This window comes from Cotesia typhae, unplaced genomic scaffold (assembly GCF_013202065.1).
Source record: "Cotesia typhae breed Kobodo isofemale line unplaced genomic scaffold, CoteBio_Ctyphae scaffold_91, whole genome shotgun sequence".
Classification (NCBI taxonomy): Eukaryota; Metazoa; Arthropoda; class Insecta; order Hymenoptera; family Braconidae; genus Cotesia; species Cotesia typhae.
The window spans coordinates 3,078,403-3,104,659 of record NW_027423781.1 but is presented as its reverse complement, the minus strand read 5'-3'; the positions used below and the strand labels follow the sequence as shown (position 1 = coordinate 3,104,659).

Sequence of the window (26,257 nt, the reverse complement as noted above, 5' to 3'; positions counted from 1 at the left end):
AAATGAAAGCTCTTGATGATTGTAATATTAGGATGAGCTTATATTTTTAAAAATGTCAATAATTAAGAAATTATGTTGTATTTTGTCAATTTATGATATTTTTTAGGTTATAAACTCATTTCGTCGTTACACTCATCGAGAGCTTTCATTTGAGTACCCACATGCATTTTGATATATTTTTCATATATACATATATATATATAATATATATAAATATATGAAAAATTGATGTGGGTACTCAAAGAAAAGGTCTCAATGCGTATAATGTCGAGGTGAGCTTATATTTTTAAAAATGTCAATAGTTCTCAAGGTACAAGGTCATTTCTTAATTATTGACATTTTTAAAGATATAAGCTCATCTTGATGTTACACTCATTAAGAGCTTTCATTTGAGTACCCACATGCATTTTTGACATATTTTATATATTTCACAAATATCAGAAACATCATATACATATAATGTACGAAAAATTGATGTGGGTACTTAAATGATAGCTCTCGATGAGTGTACCATCAGAATGAGCTTATATTTTTAAACATGTCAATAATTAAGAAATTATGTTGTATTTTGTCAACTTATGATATTTTTAAAGATATAAGCTCATCTTGATGTTACACTCGTCAAAAGCTTTCATTTGAGTACCCACATGCATTTTGATGTATTTTTCATAAATACATATATATAAATACACTAGTCGCAAAAATTAAGGGATATAAAAAAAATTCGAAATGTTGGAGTGATTTTCAACAAGCTGTAACTTCGAGAAAAATGATCATACAGCAAAAAAAAAGCAAATTGTAGCTTCAAGTGTCTAGTTTCCAGATATGACCATGAAAATTTTTTATCATGTTCGGGTCTGGAGAAATCCCAAGAAAACTACAAAAAAAAATTTTCCAAATTTTTTTCGTCTTTAAGAAGGTCTACGGGCTTCAAAAAAGTTTTTTCCATTGTTTCGCTGAAAAGCTTTTTTAGAAAATTTAATGCCCTTCAATTTGACGTAATCAAAAAGCCTGTACGATGATTTGCCGCGAAGTTATCATTAGTCAAAGCAAAAAAGTACTTTTTCACTTTGACAATCAATAACTCTGGAAATAATGATCGTATATGAAATCGAAGGACGGTTTTGAAAACTACACGATATTCTCTATAAGATACTGTGAATATCTTTTGTCAAAAAAAAATTTTTTGAATTAAAAACTTTAACTGAAAAAACGACAAAAATTCGCATAATTAAGGATATTTGGATAATTTGGTATAACTTTGGATAAAAGGGATGAACAAAGGATATCGTCGGTAATTTTTCAACTTCCAAGTGTCCCCTAAAATCTTTGAAAAATTCAAAGCGCTGCGATTTTTTTTTTTCATAGTGCCCTGAAGCTTCAAATTCTTTGTTTTTGCAAAAATCACCATCGTGAGCAATTGTTCGATTTTTGTTCATTTCTTCAATGAAAAAAATTTTTTTCTCAAAAATCTTTATTTTTTCAATCAAAGAGATTAATTTTTCAAGAAATTTGAAAAAAATAATTTCAAAAATTTTTTTATTTTTTTTTTTCAAATTTTTCCAAAAATCAATCTCCTTGAATGAAAAAATTAACTCGATTTTTTTGACCGCTGCAACTGCCTAAGTTTCAAATCTCATTTAAAAAAATCGATATACCCCTAGCGGATTTGAATTATTTGAAAATTTAAATTATCTTTATTGTATATTTAATAATAGTATTAAATTTGGATTACAATTGTCAATACAATGAATAAAATTTTTAAAGTACATTGATACTCAAAGACAATGTAAAAGCTAATTTTATCAAAGCACATGTTGACGAATTAGAAATTAGAAAATATAAGTTAACAATAATTGTAACTGCCACTTCCGCATTGGCATCGTAATTGTTTATTATGAATTATTGTTTATGGCTAACGTGGTTATTTAGCATGTCTTACATTTTAAACTTTTGAATTTATTAATAAGGAAGCGCCAAATAAATATAAATACATATTTCATTTTCATAGACAAATATTTGAATGCGTAATAGTATTTATTTTCTATCATTTATAATAAAATAACTGAGTCCCTAATTCCGTTGAATATTCACATCTGTACAGCTATAGATATTTTTCCGGATTATATTCTATGACATAACCTTGAGAGCCTGGCAAGAATCCGAAACAATATTTTCGAATTTCGTAACGTTTTTATTTATAAAAAATTTTAATAAATTTATAATAATAAACTTAGAGAAATAAGAGCGTGTTAGTATTATATTTTCAGTATTGACTACGTTATTGCTCTAATAAATTTTTTTGCTCTAAACACGTCATAAATTTTTGCTCAAGAATTCTCTAGTAAAGAATCTGAATTTTTTTAATACGAAAATTAAAAAATTGAATTTCGCGCCTTTTATTTCAAGTGATCTTTTTTTACTATGTAGGATACGTTATTTGAAAGGGTTTATGAAAATTTAGATCTGATTAGATTCTAGAGTTAATCCATCGAGCAATTCCGAAGAAATAAAAAAAAAAATTGGAATTTTTATGTTTTTTTCAAATAACTTCAAAGCGTACGGAAAAATCATAATAAAACCTTGTATACATCTTTTGTGCTTAAAAAACAGCATCGAATGAATTTTTGAAAATGAAAATCGAACGACGGATTCAAAATTTATAGTTATTTAAAAATTTACAAAATTTTACACTGTTAGAAAAACAATGTTGATTCAAGAAACTTTTTTTCTTCAAAATTTGAACTCTTGAAACTAGATATAGATATATTTCTTTCAAGAATTTTTGTTTCTTGATTGAAGATACGCGATAACATTGATTCAAGATGTTACCGACTTGTGTTAACAATGGCTTTTTTTTGAGTCATTAATTTACTTATTTCCAAGAAATAATTTTTTTTTGGTACAACAATTAAAGACTATTTAGTTTTTGAAATATACTTTGATGAATTATTTTAAGTTTTTTAAACGATAATGTTATTTTGGTTGAAAAACGAAATGTATCGATTGAAGATAATATAGAGCTCTTAAGCCAAGAAAATCTAAATCAAGACAAGAAATTCTTAAAGCAAAATAATCATTTGTCTTCCAAAATAAATTCTTAGATCAAGAAAATATCTCTCGAGTCAACATAAATTTTCTATCAATGTATTTTTCGGTATTTTTTAAAAATATCTTCGAGATTTCTCAACCAATCAATATAAACCTGTGTGCTTTAAAAACTGCGTCGAATGCTTTAAAAAAAAAAAAAAATCGAACGATGCATTCAAAAGTTACAGCTGTTCAATAAATATATTTTAAGTTCGAAGAGCTCAAAATGTGGAAGACGATGCTTTGAGCTTGAAAAGCTCAAATATTAATCAAAAAACACATTCTAAGACCCTTGAAATTCAAATTTAGCAGGATTCTAGGATTAGCCTGCGCGTTCAACTAACTTCCAGATTTTTTTTTTAAAAAATTAAATTTTCTACAATAAAAAAATTCTTTATAAATTTTTTGTATTTTTAGTGTTTTAGTCAGAATTTTATTTCCAAATTTGTAGATTAAAATTTCCAAGATTAGATGTACCTTTTATGATGTGATATTCTTTTCAAACAGGGATGTAAAAATTTTTTAGTTTCACGGAAAATAGAAAACTAGAAAAATTACAATTTGAAATGACATTTTTGTAATTCAAACTTTGAATGTTAATTTTCAAAGCTTTCAATGTAATTCTTACAAAATGTGTAATACTTACAATCTGAAATTGTAATTTTTCCAGTTTTCATCCCGAAGCGCAACGTTACATTATATACTGCAATTTTTCTATTTTTTTTTTTTTTTTCTGGGTGATTACATAAAAAAATATTCCACGAGTTTGAGAGTTTATAATAAAATAGCGGTTATGAATGTGGTAGGAAACATGAAAGCTATCAATAGATACTTCATAGAAACGTTATTCGTAGCAAAACCAACATCTTAAAACCTTGACGAAACTATCACTCTGCTCTCACATCTGTTACACTTAAGTACCTATAAAATTCAAGATTTAAAATAAATAAACCTGGGAAAACAACAACTTCAAGCATCCTCTGCACCGAGAAAAAAAAAATACTTTTATGTAATTAATAATTTCTTGGTTCAAGAAACTCGATCACGACCTAATATTCTATTATTATTAATTGTTAATTTCTGAAGAGGAGAGAATCAATATTTATCTTTGGATAATAGATAAACAAGAGAATAGCTTTATTTAAATTAAGTAAAAATGAATAATACTGAATTTAAAAAATTTTTTTAACAAATTAATTACAATCAAAAAATGCTTCTAATAATTTCCGCTTGTAATTTTTATTAATTTTCACATCTGAAATTTTTTAATAATTTAATTGCTATAAAATTCTAAAAAAATTTTAATATCTGTCAAGTTCAGTGTTATAAAAATTATTTCAATCAATTTAACAAATTGTTGAGCTAAGAATGTATATTTTCTTAATACAAATATTTTTTTTTTGGTATCAGTCCATAACTATCCACAAAAATTGATTAATCTAGTTAAAAATTGATTCAAAATTCTATAAAAATTCAAAATTTCCGTCGCAGATATCAAACTTGACATATTTACGGTCAACAAGTCAGCCATTTTGAAATAAAGACTCAAGAGTAACAAAGAATTTAAAAGATAATCTCACCCCATTGTTTACAGGCGGTGAGATGACTTCTCTTCTTGTAGTCCTAGTCGTAGTTTTTCTGGTGGTCTTCCTGGTACTGGAAATGGTCTCGTAGGGCGAGTCCCAGTCCTGGAAGACCTCGGTGGTTGCCATTTTGAATAAAAACTTTAAATAAATCCTTGATCGAGGTTTTATCCCAAAAAGACAAAGACAAAGACACTAAGAGACATTTGATGGTGATCAACAACTTGAGTCAAATGTTGGATAACCGAATCAAAAAGGTCACTCGGAAAATGACATCGCGGTAAAAATTTCAGACAGAGTTAACAGAAACTCCATAAGTTGATAAATGATGAATTATTAAAATGGTTTGATCTACACTCCGATGAGGACCACGCTAGACTGAGGTCCAGCCGCCGTGGGGAAGCACCCCCGACAGAGCGGAGCCGCGAAACGTTTGTAAGCGTCTGATCTGCATGTGTGTTTCCAGAAATACTGAGATCTGGTATAATTAGGTAGAGTAGACGTTAGACTAAGACGTAGATTTTGTTATGTGCGTTTTATTTGTGTGAACCAGCGTGATGAATGCCAGTGAAATATTGCCTTAGAGGATTCAGGTGAATCTGAGACACAGATTTATGAAAAATAGAACTTTTTTTCAGAACAATCTGTCTCTAATTCTACCCTGAGAAAAATTAGAGATGATTATTCCAGAAATTTTGGGGATTTTGATCCGAATTTAATCTGCATCCAATTGCTATTTAGAATGCAAGGAAACTAATGATAGTTGGCGATGAAACACAAAGGAAACGTTTTTTTTTATTGAAACATAGCTTTGGAAATTTTTTATCGATCTTTGATGACTTCTAAGATCAAGATCGAAAAGAAACATAGAATTTCAGGACATTTTTTAATTTGAATTTAAAAAATTTATTATAGATTGAAATTAGTAAAGGAAAATGCCCTGAAAACGAAGAAAATTTTTATTGGGCAGAAAGAAATATTTTTCCAGGTTTTGAACCGGTTTTTGAGCTTAAAATCACAAATTTTACACCAAAAAACGGAATAAAAATAGTTTAATATCAAAATCAAACTCAAGTATATTAGTCCCAAACTTTAAACTACCAACACACGCACTTTTGTGATTATTTTCAATTTTTCTGGCGCTCTAGAAATTTTTTTCGGCGAAAAAACGGCAAAAAATTCAAACTAAACAAAGAAAACTTTTTTTGTATCGAAAATTGAGCGTCCAAAAAATTCTACAAGTTTTTGGGTATCAAGGACCAACTTTTCCTCCACATGCCTGTTCAATTTTTCGTTTAAATTTTTATAGTGAAAAAAAAAATTTTTTTTTCAGTAAAAAATTTTATTGGAGTGCAAATTGAAATAATAATGAAATATTGAGAGTAAAGAGTGATTTTAAAAATTTAGGAGTGTTAATTTATCTACAGAAGAAATTTTAATCAATTTGAACGCAATAGATATGGTTTAATGTTAAAAAAAAAACTTTGTTTTTGCTCAAGAATAGCAAAACACAGAAGCTCTTTTGTTGATTTATTTTTAAGCAGGATAAATAAATACGGAATATAGTAAAGTTTGATTTATTAATAACTTTCGCGACAGTATGGGACGACTTTCGTAAGATGGAGCTTTCAGCCAGCATCTTAACTCTTTAGCGAATAAAGATGATACTCTTCTCGACAGATGTTGAAGATATATCTCTGCATAACCAACAACCAGCTATCAACTCCCAGCATTTAGCGTTTTGATTTGAATTATATGAATAAAGTAAAATAAATTTATAAATTTAGCTTCTTTATTTTTATTTCAATTGTTTGAATTGCTGATATGAAGAGACATGTTGAGATTTCGACAATATATTTTGGTTAAACTGGCAAAGGAGGTTAAATTTATAACCATTTAGCACACCGCTAATACCCGTGATAAATACGACGCAGAGTCACGGTCTCTGTGGATTTCATTCACGGTTACTAAAAGAGATCACTTGCTAAACTGCTGCAGTTTAGATTAAATTTTAAGTCTTGCGAACAGACAAGACCTTTATTACACTATAACGCCCACTGTACAGAAAATAACAAATTTTGCTAAGCATTTACTTTTCGAGTCGAAAACAACGTTGTTTAATCTTATACTGCTGGATCTATTTTGGATAAATTTTTATTTTTACTGATTTTTCGTTTATTTTAATGTGTTTTGGTTGTTTATTTATGGACGTTCTTTTTCAGGTCAAAATATGCTTAAATATTTTTTTTCCAATTTCTTTCTATGAAAATCAATCATATTTTCAGATCTTGAGAAGTTAACAATTTTTCTTCTCGTTTTTTTTTTTTTTTTTTTTTTTTTTTATTTACACTATTAATACCAATAATATTGTTTACTTTGCATAAAAAAATATAAGGTACCCGCGGGTAATAAGGCTTAAGTGATAGAAATGCTATTTAAAATAACCGCTTCCGCTAAAGACTTCTCTAGTAGAAGCGTCTAGCATAGAAATGTCGCTACAAGTTTATAGAGTCCCGATACAACGTTCCTTGTCTTCTATATTTCATCATCCTAAATATGCTAAAGTAGCGCAGAAGAATTCCTAAAAAACGATTCGAGTAAATGGTAAACATTTTTTATAATTTTATATTTAATAATTTAAAATCATTATTCAAATTTTTATCAACATTTTAAAAAGTATTGTTGCTCAATTTAAGTGATGATTGATCTCTAATACCAATTTTATCAAGTATAGTATAACTATTTCCAGTATGTATAACCCTTAGGCCTTATTACCCTACCGTAGTAAAATAAGGTCTACTCGCAAGGTTTTTGAAAAAATTTAATTTTGTGTTTGTTTATGGTGAAAATTATCATTACTCCATTATATTTTATGGATAATGTATTAATTTAAAAATTAATAATACATTGCAATAATTAAATGCAATATTTTCGATTTTTTCAAAATCTCCTTTAGCTAGGCCTTATTATCCGCTGGTACCTTATAAGAAATTTAATATTCTATAAAGGAAAGCCCTTGGAGGAAATTATGTCGAATTTTTATTTTGTAGCAAATTTAATTCTCGGCAGTCATAATTCTTTCATGAAATAGCAAATCGATTAATTTCGTCATGATCTATCGAAGTTTAATTAAAAAATTTCAAGAAACTCTCCTCAAAATTCTTTTTTAAAAGTTTAAAAATTTTCAAACTGTATTTATGAGCTAAAAACTTTATGTTAAGAAATTTTTTGATCTGCAGGGTTAAATTTTTTTAAGCTTGAATTTTTCAAATTTTCTAAAAATAAAAAATTAACGAGTCTTAATATTATGACTCAACTATTAAAAAAATTTCCAAGAAATTAAAGATTGTTGTGGATGATAGAAGTAAAAAATTATACGTTACTAAATTTACCGATTCATTTAAAACTTATTTTTATTTAGAAAGTTCCCACCACTTTGAATAGATCACGCTTCGTAGAATAGAACTTGAACATTGTGCATTATAAAAGTTTATCACTATGAGCCTTTGTCATATAAAATTATAAAAAATCTTAAGCTTATTATAAATAAAACTTGAAAAACAAAGTAAATCCGAGCTTAAAAATATAATCCCAACCATTAATCTCCATTAATTTTAAAATACACGTGCTGAAATTTCTTGCATTCCATCTAATCACGCTCACTGATTCTGTCACAGGAAAATGAAATTCCCTCATTCGAAACTTGTGCGTTTTCTGTTGGTTAAAATTTTTGAAATAGTAAAACAGTGGAAATTTCCTTGAGAGTTTTTTTATTAGAACCGACAGGAAGCTTTTAGTGTTTGCGCTAGATACCAGATTATATAAGATATACAACAGAATTAAAAATAAATATAAGAGTGTAGTAAACTTAAAAAAAAAACTAAATTGTTTTTATTTTTACATTTTTTTCGGTGTATTGACACAGAAGATCCCGCGCGTGGAGGAAAAATTTACAAATTTTTCCTGGGTAATAATTTTTTTTTCTTTTTAAGTTTAATTGCTAGTTTGATCATAAATTTAAGTCGTTTGAAGTTTTTCAAAATTACTCTTCATATCGTTTTTATTTCAATGTTTATATTTATGAAATTTTCTAGCGACAAATTTTGTTTTTTACGACGACAAAAATTATTTCAACGAAAAATTAAACAGGCATGTGGAGGAAAAGTTGGTCCTTGATACCCAAAAGCTTGTAGAATTTTTTGGACGCTCAATTTTTGATACAAAAAAAGTTTTCTTTGTTTAGTTTGAATTTTTTGCCGTTTTTTCGCAGAAAAAAATTTCTAGAGCGCCGGAAAAATTGAAATTGACCACGAACATGCGTGTGTTGGTAGTTTAAAGTTTAAGACTAATATACTTGAGCCTGATTTTGATATTAAACTATTTTTATTCCGTTTTTGGTGTAAAATTTGTGATTTTAGGCTCAAAAACCGGTTCAATACCTGGAAAAATATTTTTTCTGCCCAATAAAAATTTTCTTCGTTTTCAGGGCATTTTTCTTTACTAATTTAAATCTATAATAAATTTTTTAAATTCAAGTTAAAAATGTCCTGGAATTCTATGTCTCTTTTCGATCTTGATCTTAGAAGTCATCAAAGATCGATAAAAAATTTCCAAAGCTATATTTCAATAAAAAAAAAAACGTTTCCTTTGTGTTTCATCGCCAACTATCATTAGTTTCCTTGCATTCTAAATAGCAATTGGATGCAAATTAAATTCGGATCAAAATCCCCAAAATTTCTGGAATAATCATCTCTAATTTTTCTCAGGGTAGAATTTGAGACAGATTGTTCTGAAAGAAAGTTCTATTTTTCATTACTTATTATAAATCGTCTATTATTTATTACAGTTCGTTATTTTTCCCGAGTGAAAATCGAAATTATTTTTCTAAAAATAAATTGTTTTTCACGAATGAAGAAAGTAGAGTATGAAGGCATGTGTAAAGAGAAAAAGAGAATTAGCTCGGAAAAGCAATAAGATAAGTTCGATGTATAAATTGAACAGCTGGCGACACTTCGTTATCCATTATATTGGCGAACACGAAGCGCCGTTAAAGTGACATAAAGACTGACGATCATCGGGTTACAAGTTTGCTACAAAATACACGTACAATGCCTATGTAATAGCTATAAGTATAGGTGTATAAATCGGGGAAATGTTGTGTGCGATTGTACGATGAGAACTGAGGAGGATGATGATGATGACTCGACATGTAAATTCACTTACCGGTACAAATATATCTATCCATCTTTATCTTAATCTCTATCGCGGATTCAAACGAACGCTAACGTGTGAGGAACATACGCTATTTCTCTCATTACATCTGGCTCCGGTAGCGCAATTATGCTCCGTCTATAATCGAGTGTATTCCTTCATTTCCTGTTTTAAGTTTGAGAGCCAGGCCAGTTTTAACCCAGCTGTCAATTTTCTCAGTTTAGTTGGATTTAATATTGTGTCAAATGAGCTATTTGTGTCCTGGTATAATTGGATGAATATATTTATGATAGGACTAATAGTTTTATAGGTTTCATAAGTGCTCGTTGTTAATTTTGTCTCATTTTAGATAGCAAAAAAAAAATCATCCAATCTTTCTAAAATATATTCCAGCTGCAGGTCCTAGAATAAAAATTTCCTGACAATTACACTAAGAGAAAAATCTCGTTCTCTAAATAAGGAAAATCTGGTTAAACACTATTACCACTATTTAAATGATGTTCCTATACTTAAAATCCAGTAAAGCGGATATCGGGGTGGTAAAAATATAAATATTACCGTAAGAACTTAATGTAGAAAGTGTAAAAGCCTCAATTTATAATTTAATATCGAAAATAATTAATGAGTAGCTGTCACTATAGTAAATAACGACTCTTTTATCATAAAAAATTATAGTTTCTGTACCAAAATTTCTCAGAACTAAGAGAAAAATTGTAATTATTAAGGGTCCAAATCATGCCTTGGCACGATACTAAAAATACATTTGTAAGCCACAGTACATTTTTTTTTTCGGCAAAAGTATCGTCAGATTTGTGGCATTTTGCAAACTGTAATTATTAAGGGCTCAAATGTTGCCTTTAAAAAATTTTTTCGACTTAAATTCTGCTTTTATAAAAATAAAACTCATGTTTTTAGATTACATTTCTCTTCAAAAATTACAACTGTTGTATTTTATTTAAATTCTGTCTCAAGAGTCAGAGATACGAAAAAATTATTAAATAATTTTTTTATAGAAAATTTAATTTTCTACAAAAAAATGTTTCTTATAATTTTTCCGTATTTTCAATAATTAACCCTGAATTTTAGTTTCAAATTTTTAAGATAAAATTTTATAAGATTGCTTGAAAAAAAAAAATTTTTTTAACTTTTTTTATTAATTTCTGGATAAAATATCAGAACTATGAGAAAAATCACAATTTTGTTAAGAATTAAATTTCTAGCAAAAAAAAAGCTCTCTAATCAGTTATGAGTATCTTAAATAATTAACTCAAAAATTTAAATTTTAAACTTTGAAAACCAAAATTTCTCATAAAATTCCTAAAAAAATATTATTATTACTTGAAATTCAATTTCTGTCTAAACTATGAAAAGTATGAGAAAATCATAAAGAATATTTCGCGACCCAAATGCCAATAGGGCGATTATCAATTTATCAGGAATTGCTTGTCAAAATTTCTTTACCGACTAAAGAAAATATTTTCTTGAATAACGTGAAAATAATTACCTACCGAAGGTACAGATCTTTCGAGATAAGAAGTCAGAATTCAAGGCAAAAAAATCGCCGAATATTTCACTTGAATCAATAATTTATAAAAGAATTACGGCCTTTTATTTCCCTGTTTATTTTTACACCGCCTAACGTTGAATTAAAGCTTAAAAAAATAAACATCATCCCTCAACATAAGTTACAATCCATTAATATAAAAAAAAAAAAAAAAAAAAAAACCAGACGTCCATAAACATTTCAAACGTAATTTAAAATTTAAACCGGAAAAGTGACAATTTTACAATTAAATATCTCAACTTGAAACTGTTTGGTATGACGTCAATATCTTTGCGTCATTTATGACACTTGCACTCAGCCCAGTAATTTAAAATAATATTATTACTACTGTAATTACTTAAATAACTTCTGATTCATTATCATAATTATGAATTAAAATAAAAATTATTTGGTGAATTTTATCGTGCGAATTTACGTAAAATTAGCTTGTGCCATTTAGCAAATATTATTTATTTTGATAAAATAAATTCGAGATCAAACGCGGGTCGTAGACATGAAATCTATCGGTCAACCACACCGTAAATATAACATTAGTCTGCATAATTCTATATATATGTATATTTATGTCATGTTATGATGAAATACGAATTTAAACGTGACGACAAACGATGGACAAATTACTCAGAACAACGCCGACATTTAACTAGTACGTGATTCTGGTAATATATATACCAAGTGTTGAGCTAATTCACGATTCGGTTGACTGATAATAGACACTAACTCTTTATATACTTGTATTTACATATGTATTATTTATATAGAACGTCAAGACGGTGTAACATCGTTTAGTTTCATCGTTTCCGTTTTAAAGTTCTCGATCTTTGTTTATAATTTTCGGTATCGAGATCATTTATTTTTGTATCGAACCCGGAACTTTTTTATGATAACTTTTTTTTTGGAAAGGACACGGAAAAAAGTAAATTGTAATAAATAATACACTGATAAAAATTTATGTTGACTCAAGAGATATTTTCTTGATCTAAGAATTTATTTTGGAAGACAAATGATTATTTTGCTTTAAGAATTTCTTGTCTTGATTTAGATTTTATTGGCTTAAAAGCTCTATGTTATCTTCAATCAATACATTTCGTTTTTCAACCAAAATAACATTATCGTTTAAAAAACTTAAAATAATTCATCAAAGTATATTTCAAAAACTAAATAGTCTTTAATTGTTATACCGTAAAAAAAAATAATTTCTTGGAAATAAGTAAATTATTGACTCAAAAAAAAAGCCATTGTTAACACAAGTCAGTAACATCTTGAATCAATGTTATCGCCTATCTTGAACCAAGAGACAAAAATTCTTGAAAGAAATATATCTATATCTAGTTTCAAGAGTTCAAATTTTGAAGAAAAAAAGTTTCTTAAATCAAGATTGTTTTTCTATCAGTGTACATTGATTTTTAATGTCAATACATCCTAAAAATGTAATTCATCGTATAAACACGGGTAATTGGAATTTTAAACCTGATATTATTTATTTATTTATTTATTAATTTCGAAAACGCCAATCGGCAATATACATTCATGAAATTACATTAAAAAAGAAAATATTTAAAATTTATAAATGATAACTTCGAGAGAAAAAACGAAAAAGAAAAATAAAAAATAAAAAACAGTTTCACATTATTAAAATTTGTAAATATAGTAATATTTATCCGGTGAAATTTATCAGGATACCAAAATAATAGAGAAAAATAGAAAATGTAGGCATAAATTCATTTATTTAGAAAAATTGATTAATTAGATCCCAATAGGAGCTTTTTGGCCGTATTTATGAAGGATCCTTCATAAATATCCTTCATAAGGTTATTACTACGAAAATAATCGAGAACTAAATATGAAAATATTTTAAATGAAGTAGCATTTACATTGATTTTAAGCGTCAATGTAATTCTTAAACGTTGTTTATCGTATCAGGGCAATTTCAATTAAAATTTGAATATAATATTTATTCTAAAAACTGCAAAAACTTATCAAAACTCTGATAAAAACAATATTTGTATTGACTTTGAGCATCAACAAACTCCAAAATGACACTTGTTTTTAAAAAATACCTGACAATTTAAATTTTAAGAGATATTTTTATTAAAAATAGCTAACACTAATGGAAACATGAAGGGGTTGTATCCACTTGTAAGTTCGAAAAAATGTGTTTTTTTGTTAAGGACGTTCCCAAGTAGCAGTTGTGCTCAACTTTAAAAACAGTCTCCCCATATAAACCATACTATAAATGCAACAACAAAAAGTTGCGATCCACTGTACATTTTCAGTGGCGCGAACGTGCGCAGAAGTCCAAAAATATACCCATTGCGTCGTTTTTCCGATCTGGCAACATTGTATTCTCTTTCTGTATATTTTTATTTATATTTGAGCCGAGTGTAATAGAGTTTAAATATTTTAAGGTTACTTTTATTTTGAAGAGAAATTAATAAAAACAATTTATTAATAATGACTTCACGCTTGAGGAATGGAAGATTTGTGAAAAAAAAATTGGTGATAGAGTAGCTAAAGTTTTAACAGCTATGTCAGAGGTTAAAAACCCAAAATTTTAGATACATTGCATGCAACAACTCAATTTAAAATTCCAGATGGGAATAGTATCATTGAATTAAAAAAATTAGCTAAAGACCTCAAATGCACCAGGTGCAAAAATCTTTTGGACATGGAAAAAATGTATGGCTATAACAGAGAAGGACTTTACGTAAAATTTAAAATAAAATGTGATACTTGTGACAGATATAATGATATTCATACCGGAGAGTCCAGCAATGGTGCTTCTGATATCAATACGTCCATAATTCTAGGTAAGTAAATTTGGAATTCTGTATTTATATGTAAAAGTAACTAACTTGAATAAATATAATTAATAGCTATTATAATTTTTTTATACGAAATTTATGATGATATTTACTATTTTAATGTTTCAGGGGCTATCCATGCTGGTGTTGGAAATACTGGCTTAAATAAAATTCTTGCTTGTGCTAATTTACCTCGAATAACAGACAATATTTATAAAAATTACGAAGCTATAATTGGTCAAGCAATTGAATTAGAAACTAAGGAAAGTTGCAAGCGAGCTGCTTCAGAGGAAAAAGAATTGGTGATAAAAATGTGAAAAATTTGTGTGACACATTGTAAGCATCCACTCTAATTTATTCAAACCGTTCAATGGACTAACGCTGATCACCATAATAATTATAAATCATTTTCTCAACACAGATGTTTATTAAATCGTAATATAATTTATTATAAAATTGTAAATTTATATTTTCTGCGAATGAATTATTTGTAATTAAATATTAAGCGGAATTAGTTATTACTTTGATTTTATGAATATTATAGGATTAGTATATTATATTATATTAGAATATTATACATAAACTGGTGATTTATAATTATTATGCTATCAGAAAATGTATAATATGCAATACCATTTATCTTTACACAAAATAATGCAGATATTTTATTTTGTTGTAATTATTTACAGTATTTTGATCAATAAGTTGACAAGCACAAATATGCGTTGTATAATTGTATATTTTATAAAAAATCTATTGGTATTAATTAATATTTTTATTAATTACATATTTCAGACCAGTGGAGATTGTCCAAGATATTTTTCCTCAGTTAGATGTCCTTTCCCTTTCCTCAAAGGATGATCAAAATTTATTTAATAATGCACTGGGTGAAATAATAAATATTATTGTTTCATTTGATATGGGTTGGTCTAAACGCGGTAACGGGCGTAGCTACGATAGTTTAAATGGTTATAGCACTATAATTGGTTTAAAAAATAATATACTTGTCTAAAAAATAATATATTTCTAAAATCTTTCATTTTATGTTAGTAAATGAAACAAGAGTTTTTATACAAATTATATTGTTAATTATATTTTTGAATCTATAATTATTAATAATGTTAACATATGGAGTATTAATGTTGAAAAATAATTCATAATAAATATTCCAGAGATTTACGAAATTACATTTTTTTACAACATCCTACAGTTAACCTATTTGTGAGCAACTCGCATTTATTTACAACTGCTGCGCCTTTACGGTATTTCAAACTTCCCGCCCAACGCAGCGTTGCCAAGCCACCATCTCTCTTTGATCGAGTAATGAAAAAAGTGAAAAGTAACTCACTTTCAACATTTTTTATAACTAAATGAATACCGCTCCTTTTTGTTATTTTTTGAGAAATATGATTATCATATGTTCAATTAACAATTTTCAGTTTTTTATAAAAATTCTAAGAAAATTACTGTAGTTATTTAAAAAAAAAAGTGCGCTACAATGAGGGTTAGGATAGGGATCACATGTTAAATATGTGATTTTAAACATTCGATTATTCAAAATTTAGCACCGCAAGAAGGGTTTTAAAAAATTTCTACGTATACAGGACACTTATAAGTATCTGGATTCAAAATTTGAACGATATTCCAAGAAAAGTGTTTTCCTTGGGAACGTCCTTAATTTTTTCTAGAGAGGCTTTTTTGTTGAATATATACATAAAATATATGAACATTTAGCGAATTTAACGTATTCTAAGAATTCATATTTTATTAATAAAAATAATGGGTTCCGTCGTTCCTGTAGAAGATCTCCTGAATATCCTCCACAAAAAGGTGTCTGGCGGTGAGGAAGATATCTCTGATCCAAATTATTTTAAATTAATAAAAACCAAAAGGATTTCTTTTAGGATAAATAAATACAGGTAATGATCGAAGAAATAGTCAAAATTTTGATTTTAGACAAAATGGCGGCTTCCCAACAAAAAAAAATCTTTTTTTGCACGAAAATTTACACTTTAAAGTGACTTAAAAAATCGAAATTTTTATCAGAAACTTTATTCCTTTGATCATTACTTGACAAAAGTGTCAAAGAAGATCCTGTGAAAATTTCAAGTCAATTATTCTGTTAAATTACGATCATAAGTTGTAAAATTTCGTAGATAAATAATAAATTTTCTTCTAAAATATTTAAAAATTATTAATAATAATTAATTATATTCCAGCTTTACAATAATTGCATCGTAAATTTTCCCAGAAATTTTTTCCGTGTGTGTTTTAAAAATGTAAAACTTTTAAAACAAGTTACAAAAATAATATTTAAAAAGCTAATTCATATTTATATTTCCCAGAGAAAGTAGAACAAAATGAGGCGATGAATTTGGTACGAGGTTTTTTAAAAGTAATTGCAAAATCTTTTTGGCTTTGACCACAACATTTTGCAGAAATTAAAATACACATTCCTGTGATTCATTACCTAATCCATAAAAAAATCAAAATTCTATAAAATATTATCAATAATAATTATTACAAATATTAAATAATTGAAATAAATAATTAAAATAGCAATTACTATTATGGTAATGATTATTGCAAATTTTATGAGATAATTATTGAAAATTAATGTAAACGTTTACATAAAAGTAAATCAATTGGAACATGACTGGAAATAAACGAGACTGTTGATGATCAAGAAAGCTCTTGGCTTCGACCTCGATGCTATTTTAATATCGACATACGTTTTCTCTTCTCTAATATCTACATTTTTTTTTCTATAATATTTTCATAGTTCTGTCTTTCAGAAGAAACTCTGAAGATGCTAGAAGAAAAATCGTCGCTCGAAATTTCTGAGAAATTTTATAGTAATTATAATTACTTGTCAAAATGTAACTTGTCATTTTAATTAATTAATTAGTCTTTAGTCAATCATTGTAGATTGTGATTTATCACCACATATGTGTATATAAATTTTTATATACATTCATACTCTCTATTCTACTAAATATATGCCTTTATCATTTACAAATTATTTTAATTATTTTATTGAAATTATTTTTCAGTAAAAGTTAGATGATACTAAGTTAAACGCTTTGCCAGAATCTAAATACGTCTTTTGACAATGACGCAAAAATATACCGACAAATCACTGAATTATGTATTACCGCACGCGATAAACTATTTATCAATCTAGTTTATTTAACCTCTAAAAATTATTTATTATATAAAAAATAAAAAAAATAAATGTGTAATATCAATATTGAGCTCTAGATTTTTTTTTTTTTCAAGGAAAATTGGATTATTTTATTTTTATTTTTAATCAAACTTTTAAATTTTTCAATTTTAAAATTATTTTCTTTTAATTTTGTTGGAATTAAAAATTAATAAATTGTTTTTTAAAATTTTTAATTTCATCCATTGCATTTTTAATTAAAAATTACTTTTTTAAATAATAAAAAAATTAATTATCTGTTTAATTTAATATTTTTAATATAATTTTTTTTTTTATTTTGTTAATAAAATAATAATTTTTAGGGAAGAATATGAAAGAAAAAATTATGATAATTATTTACAAGGGTGCAGTATTTAATTTTCATTTTTTTGAACGAAATTTTTTAATATTTTTTTTTTAAATATAAAAAAATGAACAATTAAAAAAAAAGTTGATTTTAACAAATTTTACAAATTTTCTAAAAAATTTATAAAAAAGATAAAAAGATAAAATGGAAGGTTTATCCACAAACATAAGAGCTAAAATTTTTTCCAATTTTTAAAGGCAAAAAATTTATTGAAATCTTTTTTTTTTTCTTTCACGACATTTTTATTATAAATGCGCCGTAAAAACAAGCAAAATTAAAAAAAAAATTTTTAATGTTAATTTTCACCTAGATATCACCAAAAATGGGTTTGACCCCACTTGTAAATAATTACCAATGATATTTAGTGAAGAATATGAAAAAAAAAAAAAAAAATTACTCTTGTTCCAGAGTAATTTTTAAAAAATTATTTTTATACAAAAAATTTATTAAAAAATTTGAAATTTTTAACGTTTGAATTATTTCAAAATTATTTTACTAGAAAAAAAAATTTCCGAACCTTAGACTGAATTGTAGAAATTCTATTTTATGTTTTTTTTTGCTGTTTTTTGATTATTTTTTTTTTAAAGTACACAAAAAAATGAACAATTAGAAAAAAAAAAAGAATATCACAATTTTCTAAAAAATTTATAAATTTTTTTAAATTGTAATAATCTAGTTTTTTTTTTTTTAATTGCACATTTTTTTATGTATTTAAAAAAAAAAAATAGACCAAAATTTTCAAAAAAAAATTTAGTCAAAAAAAATGAAAATTAAAACGTTAGACCCCACTTGTAAACAATTACCAATGGTATTTAATGAAAAATATTAAAAAAAATTACTTTTAATTAAAAGTAATTTTTTAAAATTATTATTGTACCAAAAATTATTCAAAAATTTTAAATTTTTGATGTTTGAATTATTTTAAAATTATTTTACCAGAAAAAAAATTTTCCAAACCTTTGACTGAATTGTAAAAACTCTATTTTTTTTTTTTTTGATTAATTAAAAAAAATTAAAAAAAAAAATTGAATTTCACAATTTTCAAAAAAATTTATAAATTTTTTTGAAAATTTGTAAAATTTTTTTAAATTGTGATAGTCAACTTTTTTTTTAAATTGCTCATTTTTTTATGTATTTTTCAAAAAAAAATGCATCAAAATTATAAAAAAAAAATGTTGTTAAAAAAAATGAAAATTAAAATGTTGGACCCCACTTTTAAACAATTATCAATGATATTTAATGAAGAATATTAAAAAAAATTACTTATGATCAAAAGTAATTTTTTATAATTATTATTATACAAAAAATTAAAAATTTTTGATGTTTGAATTATTTTTAAATAATTTTACCAGAAAAAAATTTTTTTTTAATTTTTCAAAAATTTTTAACTGAACTTTAAAAACTTACTTCTTGAATTTTGTAGGTAGTAGTTGTAGTTTTACGCCTAGTCGTAGTAATTTCATAAGTTTCTTCAACAGTAGACCCATCTTCATCAAGAATAGTTTCCTTTGGCTCAATTTTAACATCAACATCTTCCTTAACATCCTGGACCATTTCTAACTTTTCACTATCACCGTCTTCGTCATTACTATCCTCATTATTGTTAACCGTCGATTGATCGACGTCATTGTCATTCGATGTTTCCGACACTTCCATATTTGAATCTATCATTCACTGTTATTAAATTCTTAATAAACTTCACTGAAAAACGGGATTTAATTACAAAAAGCCACAAGTCACTTACAAATAAATAAGGTTTAAAAAATAATCCAGTGAGTAAAACAAATAATAAATAATAATGAATTTATAAAAATATATGCTGCGCACAAGACTAAGAAACTGGGAGAACTAAAAGCTAAATCCTAAAATGTAAAAGCTCGTGGCGGTACAAGAAATCAGCGCCACCAACGCCCAGTCAAAAAGCCCGTCCAGGGTATGCTCAAGTGTAGTTTACAAGAATTTGTTAATAGTGTGCACGACAAAGACCAAGATAATGATCAACAGCAAGACCAAGACGGAGATCACCGAAGACGTTCAAGTTTTTACTGTAAAAATAGAACACGTTTTCATGTTTTGTGTTTTAAGAATCAGACACTGATGTTGATATCTATTGCTATTACCTTTGGGTCCCATTCGATTTTAACATCCGGATCAGTATTTTTGTTTTTTTCTTCTGAGAATCTTTATTTATTTATTTATTTTTTTTTTCATCACTTGCAACGAAATAAATATTGTTAAAAAATTTTTCGACTTATAAATAAATTAATTAAATGAAAATTTTGAAATTAAGAAACATCTATTTTCTATTTTTTTTTAAATAAATATTAATTTCACTTGTGAACAGTGAAATTAGCAGTTTTATGATTACTAGCAACCTTGCAGTCACTACGTGACTGCCGTGACTAGTGAACTAAAATAAATTAAAATTTTATTGCATTATTGAATAATGACTTTTGTTAAATTGAACTGTATTTTTTTAAATATTGATGTTTTCAAAGATATAAGCTTATCCCGATGAAACACTCATCGAGAGCTTTCATTTGAGTACCCACATTCATTTTTGATATATTTTTCATATATACATATATATAATATATATAAATATGTAAAATATATGAAAAATTCATGTGGGTACTCAAATGAAAGCTCTTGATGAGTGTAATATCGGGATGAGCTTATTTCTTTACAAATGTCAATAATTCAGAAGATACAAGGTCATTTCATAATTATTCTCATTTTTAAAGATATAAACTCATCCCGAGGAAACATTCATCAAGAGCTTTCATTTGAGTACCCACATACATTTTTGATATATTTTTCATATATACATATATATATTATATATAATATATATAAATATATGAAAAATTGATGTAGGTACTCAAATGAAAGGTCTCGATGAGTGTAGCATCGGGATGAGCTTATATCTTTAAAAATGTCAATATTTCACAAGATAAAAGGTAATTTCTTAATTATGTATCTAGAGATAAAGCATTTTTGAATGCAGCCTAAATACTTATCAAAATAAATTTTCTATCGATGAGAATGAAATGAAACTTTGAAAAGGCACTTTATTCTTTAAATAATTAATAAATAATACGAATCACGACGAAAGCCGGTTAGTTCCTGTCAGCGATTTTAGGAAAAAACAACGAACGACTTTTTACTGTCACATTATATGTACCGAGAAAATTATTATCACTTTAGATTATAGAGGGGTTAAAAATTTATTTTATCCGAAAATATTAATAAATAACAGCATAAAAACATTTAATTATTTTATTTAAAACACTTGTCGCAAAGTTAACTGTCAGTTAACGCGCAGAAGTCAGTTTCACGAACGTACGCGTCGTAGGCGTTAGTCTCCCGCGCATTTTAACACATTTGAGATCTAAGTTGCTAGTCATTTTGCTACTGTAATAATAATTATATCTCAAGATATACGCCCTTTCAGCTTTAAGAAAAGTACTATTTAAAAGTAAAAGGGCGCATAAAAAAAATTGTAGTTTTGATAACAAATGTTAAATAATAGTTTCACAAGACGAGTTATGCTCAAATAACAGCCCCATTTACAAAGTTTAATATAAACAAATAGAAAATAAATCAATCAAAAACAAATTACGTAAAAATTAAGTAATAAAAAAAATCACAATAACAGATAACATTCAAATATTTTTAAATTTCCCGCTTTTTTTTAAGCATTGTAATATTTTAAAATTATAACATTTGAATATTTTAAAATTTCTTATTTTTCTTCAAACATTATAATTTCATGATAATTGTTCATGTTTTTAAATTTTATAATAACTATTTCTTAAAATAAAAAGCTAGAAAATAATCACGCGTACTTTATTGTCTTTAGGATATATTTTTTTTTTGTAACTTTAAAAAATTGTACAGTTGAGGTTTTACGTCGGTACTACCACAGAAAGTTTTTTTTTTCACATTTTTAAACTACGAATATGTTCTTTTGTAAACCGGGCCGAAAAAAAATTATACGCCCTTTCACCTTTAGATAACCAAAATTTTTAATTCTCAAAAGTAAAAGAGCGTATAATTGAAGACATACGCCTTTTTACCTTTCAAATTTTTTTTTTCAATTTTAAGTGTAGAATGTGTCTACCTACTTAATTGGCAATAAAAAAAAATATGCGCCCTTTTACCTTTGTAAAGGTAAAAGGGCCCATAAATTGTTGTAAGCCCTTTCATCTTTAGGCACGCGATATACTCATGAATACATGAATATATATTTCTATGTAATTTTATGTTGTCAAACAAAATTAAAGATACATATTTTGTTATTTTAGTTGATAATTTGAATTACGATTTTTTTTTATTTTACGTAATTTATTATTTCTTAAAATACTGAATTTTCTAAATACTTTCCTGTACTTATATAAAAACTAATCAGCAAAATTTAAGAGAAAAAAATCAAGAAAACCTACAAAAAATTGAGCACGAGTTTTTTTTGCAAATTGCGTCGATTCTTTTTTTTTTTTTTTTTAATTATTTTTTTGAATTAATTTTTTTGTTAAATAAAATTTAAAAATTATCAAGTGACAGCTAATTTTAATTTCATAAATTTAGCAGATATTTAATAATTATTCTTAACAACTAAATTATGAGAAAAAAAAATTGAAATTTAGAAATTAAAAAAATTAAAAAATCCAATTTTTTTTAATTATTTTGTAAAATAAAATTTAAAAATTCTCTAGCGACTGTCAACTTTAATGTTATTAATTTTCAAATATTCCCGCGCTTAGTTAGCGTTTCCAGGTGGCGCTCATGTGCAGTAAAAATGTCCACCTCATCATCAGCAGCAATAGCAGACCTCTGTTCCTTTAAAATCTTCAACTAGTGTACAGTGTAAGCAATTTACAATAATCACTTTCATAACAAAAACAATATATAAATAACTGAAACTATTTTTCATATTATTACACACAATTACACAAAGTAATGATATATGTTATGTGTCGTGTTGTTGCATATTAGTAATAACACGACAAATAATTTTCACCCATCTGTCTATTGAAAAAGTTAATAACAAAGATTTATTTGCCAACAGGTTTATTGTCATGGAGTGAAATGTCAGTTTGTCAGTAATTATTAAATATTTATTTCTCCATCTTCAATTATAATTATTAATAACAGCAAACAAGTTATCGATAATCATATCAACGTAATATCCAAAAATATCAAACGAAAAATTGGATTATTAATTATATAATGTTCTAAATTTCTGTAAGTATTTTTTTTTTATTTATAAAAACTTAAAATTTTTAATTATTTAAAAATTATATTTAATTTTATACACGTAACTAATTTTTATGAGATTAAAGTTAGCTGTCACTTTTTTAATTTTTAATTTTCTTTAACCAAAAAATTAAAAAAAAAAAAAATCGCATTTTAAAAAATAATTTATTAAAATTTCTACAAGTCCATTTTTTTAATAATTTTTTTTTGCTATAATTTATTTGTTAAAAAAAATTGAAACAATTGTGAAGTGACAGCTAAATTAAATGTCATCAAAATTTTATGTTAGAGGTTATTAATTTTAGTATTTCTTTTATAAATTATTTATTTTTTTCCACGTATTTTTTTAAATAATTAATTAAAATTATTTTAGTAGATATTTAATAATTTTTGTAACAAATAAATTAGAGCAAAAAAAATGATATGCAATTTTTTTAAAATAATTTTTTGGAGCAAATTTGTTTGTTAAAAAAAAATATAAAAAATAATTGGCTGCTGAATTTAATGTCACTAATGGTTATTTTTTTTTAGGTTTATTTTTTTAATATTTATTTAATATATTGAAGACAATTCTCATTTTGGAGTTATACTGTAGGTGACTCAATTCTCTCGGAAAATTATTTCTATTGATAGATTTTGACAAAATTACTAAGGTAAAAAATTAAATCCAAGTTTATGTTTCGCGAATGATCTTGAAAATTTTACTTTAATTTACACCAAAAATTTTCGTGATTTTTAATCATACTGAAGTTAGCGGTCAGCTGTCAATTTTAGAAATTTTTTTAACAAATCAATTGCAATAAAAAAAAAGAGCGTGAGTACAGAGTACACATGTTAGAAGTGAAACTTCTGTGGCAAACTCATTAATTAATAGTTAATAGATATCAATGACAGGTACATAAAGGATTTATGCATATATAGTATGGAAAGAATTTAACTGATATATAGTATTGAAAGGATTAAATGAGAAAAATTTACACTATTTATGTCACATATTCTTTCAATTTATTTCTTCAATTTGTACAACATCATCTGATGATATTTGTAATGATATGGTTGTCACTAAAGCCTTATATGGTAACTAAAATATGAAACATAAGTTCTTGTTTCAATATTTTCTAAATATCGTGTAAAAATGGCATCTATTGTGGTTCCGTATTTAGTTGTCGACATGTTAGGATTATTATTTAATTGCAGACTAAATGTTTCATATAAAAAGTTAATTAATGGTGTCGAATATTAAAATATCTGAATAAAAACGTTAATAAAACAGTATAAACAAACACGAGGTTATAAAATTCATAATGATAATAACATTTAAAAGCAGTGTACCTACAGTCAAAAATACAACGCATGTTCACATGAAAATAACATTTCTATACTGTAAAAGTATAGAATTCCTTTATATCTTTACTAGAATTCAAATTTACGCGCGCAAGTGCGCGCTTCGACTCTAGAGTTTGCATATATTTTCATGCGTATGATATATTCGACCAATCACGTTACGAATAGTTTGATACCACATACATTTCATCTCAATTTTATATAAGGACTAGAATTTAAATTTGCGCGCGCCTCATATTTGTTTGATATATTTATGTGTCGTTTATGTATATTATATTCACTTTCAACCAATCATAATGAGAATAGTTATTTTCAACCAATCATATCACGAATAAATTGGTTTCACATACATTTCATCTCTATTTTAATATTAAGATTATAAGAGTCGATCTTTTTCTCTCCCACTACGTATATATATGCTTCTTTTAATGTGACGTTCACATTATGATTATTGTGACGCTCATATTATTATTATTGTGACGCGACCTTGAAATTTTACCCTCAACGCGCGCAAAGAAGTTTCACTTAAAAAAAAAACTTAAATTCTGAAATTTGCTAAACAATTAGGAAAAAAAATAATTTTTTAAGCGCTTCATAATATTTTTAAATTTTTACAAATTATGTTACTAAAATGTCTATTTAAGAATTACAATTCTTCGATGCACTAACACCAACTTACGCTTACAATTTTACAAAGTCCCTAAAATATGAATGTGAGAGGTAACAGTAACAGAAAGATGATAACAATTTAATAGTAAATTTATAATCAAACTTGATGAATCATTAATAACAATCTTGCAACGAGTCAGTGAAATTTCAAATTACGTTCTCGACGTATCGACATACATACATTTTTAATGATATCTATAAAAAGCTAGATTTCATAATTATCATTAATTATCAATATTAAACGTCCCATGAATTAATATGGTCTGCTAAAAAAAAAAAAAAAAAAAATTATCGTAAGTGTTTACTCTATACATAAGTTTATATGAACTATTAACAATACATATTCGCTTATATGTGGGTTTAATAATTAATGAACCTCTCAAAGCATCCGCTAGGTGGCTCGCAGGTGAATTATTTGTTACAACTTAGATACTTACGTCAAAAGTGTTAAATTTTATTGCGAGCGCCACCACAGCATCATACTAAGCGTAGAGGTTACTTCGATCATGAAGGTGGTGCCTCCGGAGCGATGTTCTTCCATTGCACTGAGGAAGAATTGACCTCCGCGAGTATCCCTAATACGGATGGCTCGTGCGCATAATTTTTGATAGTCGGGAATGCGTTCGCGCTTTCCCGGCAACTCTTTAGGTAATATTAATTTGTTTAACTCTAGGTCATTTTATTTGTTAAAGTACGAGTGACTAAAAAATATTTTAAATCTAAAGAAATTTGATTTGATAGAAAATACTTGAAAATGAGGGTACTGTTATTTTTTTATAATCGACAATAAAAATCTAAATAATAAAATAAGTTGATTGATAGTTATTATAAATTTTTAGGATAAAACTTAATTCATGGTTATAATTTACGAAAGAATTATGGTATAAAATGTAATAAGTTATTTACTAAATTATATAGTACTTTAATAAAAATAGAGTAAAAAATAATCTGTAGTGCTATATAAAAAAATCTTATTAAGAATAATTGATTTTGACCTCTTCTAAGGTTAAATTAAGTTTATTAATTAAAAATAAGGTAGATGTTGAATAATTTGTCGCGCAGACGTTGATAAAAAATCTTACAATTGTTAACGGAAAAGATTATTGATAAGTCTGGAAAAAAAAGAAACAAATGTCAAGTGTTAAATTTGCACGACAGAAAAATACA

The 26,257-nt window shown here is 26.1% G+C and overlaps 3 protein-coding genes and 1 non-coding gene across 9 annotated transcripts in view; 3 read left to right on the top strand and 1 right to left on the bottom strand.

Moving 5' to 3' along the window:
* Window positions 1-19,649, bottom strand: part of Tmod (tropomodulin) — a 52,527-nt gene extending 32,878 nt beyond the window's left edge. The window contains exon 1 of one of the 4 annotated variants that reach the window (XM_074258373.1): window positions 19,229-19,649. In XM_074258373.1, coding sequence (XP_074114474.1) covers window positions 19,229-19,492 — 264 coding nt within the window. In that variant the 5' untranslated portion in view covers window positions 19,493-19,649. Of the gene's footprint in view, window positions 1-4,670; window positions 5,093-19,228 lie in introns of those variants that run through there. The other 3 variants (XM_074258372.1, XM_074258371.1, XM_074258374.1) reach the window with 3 other exon arrangements.
* Window positions 9,846-14,569, top strand: LOC141537645 (uncharacterized). Its single transcript, XM_074258766.1, has 3 exons — window positions 9,846-9,882; window positions 14,043-14,258; window positions 14,382-14,569. Exons 1-3 carry the CDS (start codon window positions 9,846-9,848, stop codon window positions 14,567-14,569), a joined length of 441 nt encoding a protein of 146 aa, XP_074114867.1.
* A 3,168-nt stretch (window positions 19,650-22,817) lies between the features above and the next one.
* LOC141537305 (serine/threonine-protein kinase 11-interacting protein) overlaps window positions 22,818-26,257 on the top strand; it is a 59,896-nt gene continuing 56,456 nt past the window's right edge. Inside the window, exons 1-2 of one of the 3 annotated variants that reach the window (XM_074258204.1) lie at window positions 22,818-23,065; window positions 23,609-23,730. The gene's annotated coding sequence lies outside the window, so the exon portion shown is untranslated. The remainder of the gene's footprint in view (window positions 23,066-23,608; window positions 23,731-26,257) is intronic. The other 2 variants (XM_074258203.1, XM_074258205.1) reach the window with 2 other exon arrangements.
* Window positions 25,570-25,727, top strand: LOC141537790 (U1 spliceosomal RNA). The gene has a single exon (XR_012480969.1). It is a non-coding gene; the product is annotated as a U1 spliceosomal RNA (small nuclear RNA).